Source organism: Cystoisospora suis (genome assembly GCF_002600585.1).
Source record: "Cystoisospora suis strain Wien I chromosome Unknown contig_1001, whole genome shotgun sequence".
In the NCBI taxonomy this organism is placed as follows: Eukaryota; Apicomplexa; class Conoidasida; order Eucoccidiorida; family Sarcocystidae; genus Cystoisospora; species Cystoisospora suis.
In genome coordinates, this window is record NW_027153802.1 from 20111 (window position 1) to 30326 (window position 10216).

At 47.9% G+C, this 10216-nt stretch overlaps 1 protein-coding gene across 1 annotated transcript in view; it reads right to left on the reverse strand.

Annotated features, from left to right (window-relative positions):
- Positions 1–1443: 1443 nt before the first annotated feature.
- Positions 1444–10216, reverse strand: part of CSUI_002345 (perforin-like protein plp1) — a 10586-nt gene continuing 1813 nt past the window's right edge. Inside the window, exons 4-14 of the mRNA XM_068062547.1 lie at positions 9661–9822; positions 9124–9541; positions 8047–8243; positions 6728–7005; positions 6280–6432; positions 5223–5377; positions 4855–4984; positions 4108–4225; positions 3516–3607; positions 2938–3049; positions 1444–2593 (exon numbers count right to left, since the gene is read on the reverse strand). Coding sequence (XP_067925476.1) covers positions 2217–2593; positions 2938–3049; positions 3516–3607; positions 4108–4225; positions 4855–4984; positions 5223–5377; positions 6280–6432; positions 6728–7005; positions 8047–8243; positions 9124–9541; positions 9661–9822 — 2192 coding nt within the window. The 3' untranslated portion in view covers positions 1444–2216. The remainder of the gene's footprint in view (positions 2594–2937; positions 3050–3515; positions 3608–4107; positions 4226–4854; positions 4985–5222; positions 5378–6279; positions 6433–6727; positions 7006–8046; positions 8244–9123; positions 9542–9660; positions 9823–10216) is intronic.

The following is a 10216-nucleotide window of genomic DNA, read 5'->3' on the forward strand; positions in this document are numbered from 1 at the left end:
TGAATCCCGCGCAGTCAAGACGTTTAGACTGATCTCTGTGGTTTGCTAGAGCTCCACTTCTTGGTTCAAGCATCTTCGTGATCACGCGACAAGAAGGGGCGTCGTTGACAGTACGCCTGGCGACACGTGCATCGACAGGAGGAGGTTGGAGGTTATCTTCGCAAAGTACAGGTGAGGTTGAACAGCAACCGACATCCGCGGTGCGAGGATGAGCGTGTTGTTCGTGCCCCAGAGTAAGGCGACGCGTGGCATGACTATGAAACGTCCTTCTGTGATTGAAGATAAGAACGGCAAGGCTTTCTTGGACTTCCGCTCGGCCCCGATGGCGGTGTAAAAGTGTTCGTGCCATTTCACCGTCAGAGTGCGCTGAGGTACGCCGAGAGTACTGAGCATGGAAGTACCGGGAAGCGCTCTCATGGGGGTGGGAAAGACGTCTGAAGAAGGAATTCGTGCCGCTGTGTAATCCCAGCTTTCTCCCGTGTGGAGCGTTGCGTGCCCGTTTGTTGTGGAAATCAGCACTTTAGACGGGTGCCTCTTTTGTGTCCAGTCTTCTCCCGGCGGAACCTTTCATAAAGAGATTCTAGTCCACTCAGCGAAAATAAGACAGCTATCTCTAGTCCGAACAGTCACCTGATCACGTTACACGTGTTCTTAGCGGACCCACCTAAAATGTATCTCTTGGTGTTGGGGAGGCTTCACCAGTGAGTCGGCTCCAACACCTCGTTTTTGATTCTGCAGACGAGCTATACAGAGGAGCAAACAGAAGGTGAGTGAATCCTACTCTAAAAACACTGGACTCATCGGACTGGCCGGCCGACAGGGGCGCAGCCAGTGCTACACTAAAAGACCTGCTCACGGGGACTTGCTGCGCTGCTGTCCACACGCACACCGGACTCAGAAGGACAGGCACCCAAAGTACTGCGGACAGCGCAGTGGAGAGCAAAACTTAGTGAAGTCGCTGTAGTCTTGGTGCCCGGCGGACAGACGTATGTCTATAGTGTGGTGTGGTCCACGAGACCGCACGGCATCCAGCCGAGGCCATGGCAACGCTAAATTCAGCCGACAATCGGTCCCCAGGCATAACGACGAGGTCGTACGGTTGGAAGTATGCAGCGGACCATACAATGCTGCCGGCTATTGCAAAAGACCATCTCAGACCATACCAGCGACTTCACATCTACAGGTTGCACGCACACATAGTTCAAATATAATACAAGCCCCCTGTCTACTCGCGCTGTCGCTGCTAGGACAGCAAGAGTCGCGGTTGGCTGGCCTACAATAGTATGTCTAGAAATACTCACGAGTGAGCCGTTCCCGACCGTGAATCCAATTCTACTGAATAACTTTCCCATGTGTTCCATTGTGCATTCAGCGACTCAACTGTGCGAGTGCTTCATCGCCCGCCCGGGAAACGGGACGCATTCGCAACGATTGTCTTGCTGTGTCGTTTACGATTGAAAAGTCGTCTGCGGTTGTTCCCATGCGAGCCAACCCTATCATTTTTTCACGAAAAGATACAGACGACATTGGACAAGATAGGTTCCGAAGACCCACTTGCCACCGAAAAGAATCACCATAAGAAACTTTTAGTGTCACACCTGACTCAGCTGCGCATGAACACAGAGAAGGCACACTGACCCACGCGAATGAAAAGAAAGAATCGAGGCCAACAGCGAACAACCACAGAAGACACGCTTACAAGAGACAGTGACCAGACGTGGGTTGGCCACCTTTTACGCGACTCATACGCCGACCAACCTGTGGTACGTAGTAAGCCCTCACACACTGCTGCTGCTAATAAACATCCAGCATGCAACCCCCTGCTTCATTTTTCTTTTCTGGAACACTTCCTTTCCTCAGATTCAAATCAAAAGATCACACCTTGAAATTGAAAAGTGTTTCGAACGAATCTCAAGGAAACCTGTGAACGACCCACCGCCATCCAAAGAGGCGATAGACTGCTCCCACCCGTCAAAAGGAACTTCACGAATGGACAAATCCTAAAGGGGGGCAAGACAACCACCTATCATAGTATCCTCCCTTCCACTGTGTCAACTCCATAACAGCGGCGAGCATAAGTCATACATCACCTAAACACGATGATCCCCTCAAGATTAATCGGTCCTTCTATGAGACCACTGTCCTACTACGGCCTAGCAAACCTCGTTTGAAGAAAAAGCCCTCCGATCTTCCGGGCTCTCCAGACAAGATTCATTTTAAGAAGGGGCAGCAGGAAGAGGAGGAGGGGATGGAAGCCCAGGACCGCCGTCTGGGGTACTATGAAGTGCACCGAGGCCGCCTGACTCCATTAGTTCTTTTACACCTTCTAAACTATCATCCTCATCATCGTCAGGTTTGGTAGTACTTTTATTTTTCTTTCCCTTCGGTGAATTCGAGTCACTAGCGACATGCGCGTTCGGCTCATTACTACTGCTACAGAGCATCCAACCGAACAGCGCATGGAAATCGTACTTCCAAAAGAGTCCTTTATCAATACCCTTCCCCTTAAGAGAACATTCCTTCGCTCGTGTCTGACAGACTTGAAAGTTCTCCCGCACCAACTGCAGGTTCGTGTGCATCTCCGCGGCGAACCCTATACAAAAAAACAACGAAAAAATCACCCGGCGATACAAAACACCGTTCCCTCTCCTACGCTTAGCATATACGCCTTCTCTGTAGGCTGTTCCTCCATTCTTCCGCCAATACATGATTCCTGTCTATCTATCTTTAATCTGTCTATCCCTCTATTCATACGCATGTTGCGAACAGTAGACTAAGGATCAGCAGCAGCTTACGTGTCGAGAAAACACATGACGACCCTCCAAGAAAACAAACAGAGCGCCGGGGAGACCGTGACAAGTGTGAAGAACGCTAAGAGTGAGAGAAAGACAACTCTCTTGCATTCTCTTATTTCTCAGGTAAGAGAGAAAAGCTCACCTATCACGATGTTTCGCTGTTCCCCGCAAGTCAAATTCACAACGCCATCATTGTTATGCTGTCGCTTGTTTGCCTTTCCACGTGTTCCTAAGGTTACTACGTTCGACACTTGCTGTACACCACACAGGACGAAAGAACAAAAGAAGAAAAAGCAAGTGCGTAAACAGCCCTGAAAGCGAAAATCTATTGCTGTCAATAAAGACCTCTCACTCCTACTGAGCTTTTCCTTCCCAACCACATTGAAAGGTAACAAGTTTGATAACGCCTGTCTCGTTCAAAACACAACACAAATTGATCATCCATCCATCTATCCTTCTTAGCACCCTCTCACTCACCTCTTCGAAAGGTGAGGCGTGTCTACCAATTCTGCATCACCATACTACAAGTATCCTTCCTTCCTGTCTACGCAACTGAAATCTATCCCGAAACTGTAGACGAAAAAAAGAGCTCGGGAGAGACGCTCAACCAGTACCGACGAACAAAATAAAGAAATGGGCTAGAAGCCCAGACAAAAATGTTTCAAAAGACCTGAACAGAGACGTACAAACCCCCTCCCGAGTTCATTTACGACTTCTTACCTGGATGCCGGGAAACTGCTTGTCGATACAGACCATCCACAGCAGAATCTTCCGGGTTCCCGGGGTTGGTGTCTTCGAGCATACAGTTTGACCTGAAAAGATACAGCAGCTACACAGCTTTCAAACCACATGAACAGCGCGCGCCAAGGCTGCCGGCGAAGTAAAGAAGGACGTTCAGATACACGGAAAGAAAGACTCTCGCCTGTTTGCCTATCAACCGATCCCGCGTAAAATGCTATGTGCCAGTGTAAGATTGAAGAAAAAGCGAGTCCTTTTGCCTCTCACTTGGAAGTAGTACGTAGAGCAAAGTGACGGCAAAACAAACAAGATAAAAATCCCGACTCCTGGTTGGCATGCTGTGATTGATGTTAATCAAATGATGAGAAAAAAACGAACCGACAGACAAGACCCCCACAAAATGGAGTGACACACTGAATGAATGGCGGTAGGCTGAACAAACCCTTTTACCCACACTGCTGCGAAGTTCTCAACCAACCTCAGATACCTCTGCTTACTTTTCTACGTACAGCATCAGCTATAGACAACAACATAACTGAAAACGATGATAGGCCCACCTCCTGAACAGTCTTACCTACGGTGCAGTGATCGACAGTGAAACTATCTAGACCCTCAGATCCGTCACGAACGGAGATTCCAAAGCCACCCACAATGACGGTATCTTCTGGACAGGTCGCTTTGAGGGTTGTTCTCTGAAAGAAAACACATTTTGAGATAAGAAGGAATCCGAAAGACACGGGAAGAAGACAACCAACATCTACGAAGAAACAAAGAGCCCTGGAAAACAAACGACCCCACTTCAACTTAAGTGAGGACAGAGTACAATCATAGAAGTATGCTTCATCAATAATACTTCCTATCTCAATACAGGAAGAACACCAGCCACCTAGGAGCAAGGTTCTACGTGACAGATCTCCTTGAAACCATCCACTCCATGCGCGCTCTTACCTGCCGGGTAACGATACCCCTATTATACACCCCAGAGAGTCTAGATCTTCGCTTGGAGCCAATAGCAAGTCTCACAGTCGGAAGCTAAACAAGAAAGATGGTGTCGTCCCTCTATCCCTCATCAGCAGCCTATTCAATCAAGAGATGAGACACACTCATGCCATGCAGATCCCTCATCCGCCTGCAGTATTATAACCGATAACAGGAGTCCCTATCTCTCTACCTACCTCTCTACCTGTCTATCCAGATATCTATGCATAGGCCCGCACTCGGGCTACATTTATGTGCAGACCTCGCAAAAACGCGTTTTCCAAAGCGAGTCGCTTCTTATAAAATTGCTATACAATCGTGTTGATAGGAAATGTTGACTTACTGAGCCAGAATCGCCAGGACTCTCCGCTACAACCTGCTGAACCTCACTAATGGGCTCATCCGCGCACACGATGTAAATGCGCTCGTCGTCTTGTGGAGACCCTGCTGCTCCTACACCGTCACATTTCTCCCTATTAAGAAGAAGAGAGACACCCGGCCAACAAACGGGAAGGTTCTAGTAGTCAACCGCAAGCAAACTATGAAACTTCATAAAACCTCCGTACATAACATAGGCAGGTATAAACACCATGTTACACGTGATACTTTTCTCCATGTAGTAGCCATCCAAACAGACACAGAAAGAGATCTACGAAAGAAAATCTATCTGTCTATCTACCTCTCTATCTACGTATCTGTCTGTGCTCTCACCTTCCAGGGGGACACGTGACGATATGGAATTTTTCAAGGCCTTCATCCTTGAAGTTGAGGTGCATCGCAAAACCAAAGACAACGACCTTGCCCCGAGGACACTTAGCGAATCCTGGTGGTGGTCCAGCCCATGCGACTTGAGTCCCTGCTGCGAGCTATAGGAGACGTGAACAACATTAACAACAAACGCATGCAGTGCATGCATGCAACCCACATACCATACATACAAGTATCACCTTCTCCTCATTTATCCTCTCATTCTTGTTGCGAAAGAAAATGACAGTGAACGGAAAAAACACGGGGGGGGGAGTTTACTAGTAAAAACAATCCGGCGTCAAAAAGAATACAAACTTCTTTGATAGATGATGGACAAAGATAAAAATCTCACATGCAAAATTTGATTTGTGGATATGATCTGCCTACACGATTGAGTCTCCCTTCTCTAGGGGCACCAGCTGTATGTGGAGGTATCCCCTCACATGAAAAAAATCTTAGAGGACTTGCTATACGAGAATCGCCTCTAATGACGAGGTATCTTCTGAAGTTGCTTAGTAGAAAGCATATGCAGACAGGAAAGCTTCATATGTATCAGTAACCTTTTGCGCTTTGTGACTGCATCGTCTCTGTCTTTCCTTGACCTCCACCACCCCGACAAGGTTATAGATGCTGCTTCAGTATGTGTGCGAAGCGCCACTAACATCCACCAGCGCATGCAAGGTGTAATCCCTAACGTCAATACTAAAGAAAAGCGCTACAGGCCTAGTGACAGAAGACAGCTGCGTTCCTTCACACAGGCAGATCCGCGACAACCAACGAGCCAACTGCGAGAGGAGCTAACAAAGCAACAGAGCATACATATAGAGAGAGAAAGACATAGTGAAGTCTGCGTGACGATGAACTACAGGGAGAAAGAAAGAATCCACATGACGATACCGGAGTTGACTGCAAAGAGGGTAGTAGACGGCCAAGAGCCCGGGGTACCTTGCCGATGGGAGAGTCAACGCTACTAAAGACTTTCCTGATATTCTTGATACTCTAAGGGAGGTATTGAACTTACTATGCTTGGAAGGGTCTTTGTGACGCCTGTAAGAGCGTTAACATCCTGAAGAGACATGCCGACCGCTTTCGTATAAAAGGCCACAGCTTGCTTAAAAGCTTCGCGTTTCTCTTGTGGCAGCAAGTGATCCAGAGGCTGAACTTCAATCTTGACCTACACAGATGAGAACACCATTGCACGGGAGACGATACTTCATCTAAGTGCTATACAAAAACCATCTCGAGGAGACGACAAGTGAATAGACGTCATAATCTTGCCTAGTTGATGGTGTCTCTGAGGACAGAGGGAGAGACAAGGAGGTGAAATATATCTATAGGGGAAATACAAACCTTTCATTTAAAAAAACCGCATATTCAGTGGAACACACCGAATGGAAGGGGGCATGAGGAAGATATGTATCCGTGTATGGAGATCTATATGGACTAGTTGAATCCCTTTGGATACTTACAGGCATAGGAAGCTCTTCAACCGTATCGGCCCATGCAGCCATGGCAGCAGGATCGGAGACATTGCCAGGGGGTCTTCCTCCGATGACAAGGGTTTCCTTCTCACACTTCATTTCATATCGGTTCTCTAGCGTACTTCTGTCGGAAGAAAAGTCTTGTCCAGCAGCCCCCCCTATTCCCCCTACACTCAGCTTCAGTTGTGACTTGACGTCTACACCTCTGCTACTCATCTTCTTCAATTCGGACTTCTTTACAGTTACTTGATACGTCATCTTTCCTCCTGAAACAAGAACGGAGAGAAGAAGAAGCACATCAAGAAAAGATCTCCTTGTTACCAATCCTCCACGTATACATATATATATATATATATATGAATTGGTCGCCACACCGACTGCTACGACTACTACTACTAGAGGAGACAAGAAGATAGTGTATAGACCCACTACATGTTCTCCCATGGGAGAACCGAAAACACTCAGATCACGAGGTAAGCAATGAAAACAAATGTACCAGATGAACATGAAAAAGTGGAGTAGTAGACAGGTGAGGCCGCAGGGTGTATCCGTCTAAGATGAGTGACGCGTGTTAACCCACTTTTTCACGACTCTTTGCTGATGTTCTTGACATGCTGTTCACACGTCTGTACGAGCTGAAACTTCACCCGGTGTATAAGAACGATATAATAGCCTGTCCTCCCACACGAGAGCCTTTGGCGGGAACTCAAGTCAACCAGTGGATTTGATATGTTCAGATGCGACAGACAACATAGCTGGATAAGCAGTTGAAAAAGTATCTAGCTGCTGGGCAAGTAGTCCCTCCACCAACGCGACTAGCTGGACAAACAGTTACTGAATATCTGCCTAACTGTTGGAGAAGCACTTGCAAGTGTCTGGCTGGATAGTGATACGGGAGTCTGTCTCGACGACAAGTGTCATCATGTGTCTCATCACCATGCACGTACGAATGGAACTAACCCCTCCTTTATCTTTGCAGCTACCGAGAGAACGTCATACGCCTTTTTCCCGTGTATGCCCTGGTAAAAACTCCTAAGAGACCTCTACTGAGGTGAGACAGCCCCGCCCTTGCCTACCCTCTTCCTAAGATGCACGACTATAGTTATAGAAGGCAACACGAAGATTACACGGGTGTCGCTGACACTCATACATCATAAGTATAAATGTTGACCTATCCCCGCCCTCCTAGGTTGACGGTGTCAGACTTATGGGTGGCTCTTAGCTGTATGCTGTTATTTACCTTAGGAGGTTCTACAGGTGTAGTTCACAGCTTGACTGTCCTCCCCCCTTCACGTTGTCGTGCTTACCAGCAAAAAGCCGGACGATATAGTGAGTGCCAAACTGTTCTATAAAATTGATCCATACTGGTATATTCGATTTGTCGCATGCATCAGAATTCTGATCTTGTCGCCACTGCTCAGGTGCGCACTGTGAGTTTGGGTCGTGGCCATCGAAAGTTGTCGGGAGCAAATCGACTGCAGCTGAGAAAGCCAAGGTGACATTCCTGAAGAACAAACGAAGAAAGACCGTACCAGATGGTGTGTCCCCTTTTCTTTCTTCAAGTCATGAAAACCAAACACCTCCCGTGTCTAAAACAGTCACACCCCACGACAACCGCTAGCTAGCACACTGGAAGGGAAGGCGTGGACTGGCTTCCCCTCACATTGAGCAAACGGAAATGATCGAATAGCGGACAGTGAAGACAGACTTGGACTAGCCGCGCGTAACAACGCAGGCGACGCTATGCAAGGAACGGCTGGACAGACTGTGGGCCCTAGTATGGAAGGACGCGACCACCTGAGATAAGCTGAGCTATCCGCAACACTGTGGTGACAAACAGTGCCATCGGGAAAAGATGTGCATCAGAAGGGTACTCCCCAGGGCGAAATCACGTAAGGTGGTATAGAAGACCAAGTGGAGTCGACAACGGGAATGAAAGAAACTCAACGAACCATAGGAATACCCATATACGTCTCGGCGCTTATGTACATAACCACACATATACGCGCATATCTAGGTAGAGATTCGTACATGCTCGTAGGGCTGGGTAGGCAGGTATGTAGATGAATAGTTATAGCACTTCCTGTTGAACTTCTTCCCCCTGCCAACTCCAGGATAGATATATATACCATAAGCCATACGCATATCCATATACATACGCGTATGTAGGTGGAGACCCCTGCATGCTCGTACAGATAGGTAGGTAGAGAGATAAAGAGATAGTTAGATAAAGCACTCCTTGTTGAATTTCGTCCCCCGCGTACTCCAAGACCCATCTACCATACGTTAGCTTGCTTCTCGAGTTCCGCTTCTCCCTCTTCCACAGTGAAGAGCACGTGTCCTGGAACAAAACTGAGTAGAGAGCCAACCCGTCCCTCGCTCACCACCGAAAGTTGTCAGTTTGAGCAATTCCTGCCTCGTAGCGCATGCAGTACGTTTTCAGCATGAACGTCTTGCTGTCTTTTTTAGCGGCTTGTTTGGCAAATTCTTTATATCCCAAGGAAGCCGAGAAACTATTCATTCCTATAGCATCCCCTCCTTGGAGACAAGCATCCGCGAAGAGTTCTTTTTGATAATCACTTAGAGTCGACAACTCACTCACAGTCTCGCTCTGTTTGCATGCGACAAAAGGTCTCACATACCCTCCTATGGGCTGAAGAACAGTCAAGTCATTTGAGACACCATCCTCAGTCTGTGCGAAAGTAAAGCGAACAGCTGGTGCTCGTAGCCCAGGATCACCCATTGTAGAGACGTCTCCAATAGGGTTGCCTTTGACGTGATCGTACCCAGCTCCTAAGTAATCTGTAAACGAATGACACGGACAAATCGGGCTAGAAAAGACTGGCCTCTTGCCCTCCCTCTATACCTTAGATAGATAACCCTAAACCCTAAACTCTGATACTGTAGAAATTGCTGCTTACTTATGGCAGGGACAGTTCCTGTTGCCTTGGTATAGACACTGGTAAGCAATTGTGCCGGCTTATTGCGCGCCTCAGCCCAACGCTGCTCTCGTTGGCTGTTGAGTTTCTCCACTGCCTTCTTACGGACATCCTGTCGATACCAGCTGTCTGGCTTAGCATCATCTGGGAGGACAGAATAGATAAGAAAAGAAAACGCCGAGACAAACATGACATTAACAAACAGCGCGTCCCTGACCCACGGTCAGGAGAAAAACTGCTGAAGAAAACGGGGGTAGAAAGAGATGCATCAACTGCGCTAACAGCACTTGTACAGTGGTCGGTCCCTGATGCTGGTACGAGAGCTACACAGAGGTCTGACATCTCAGTCTAGTTCACGAGCATCTCATAACACCGCATTCACACTGAAGCACCAGGCAGAGCTTCTAAAAAAGTATGTCTCCATTGCACATCAATGCCTCGTCGCCCCGGTCCTGGGGGTATTCGCAGGATACAACAGACTCTTGAGCGTCACCACGACCGGCTGCAAACTGAGAAGGACGTATGCCCGCTGCACGGA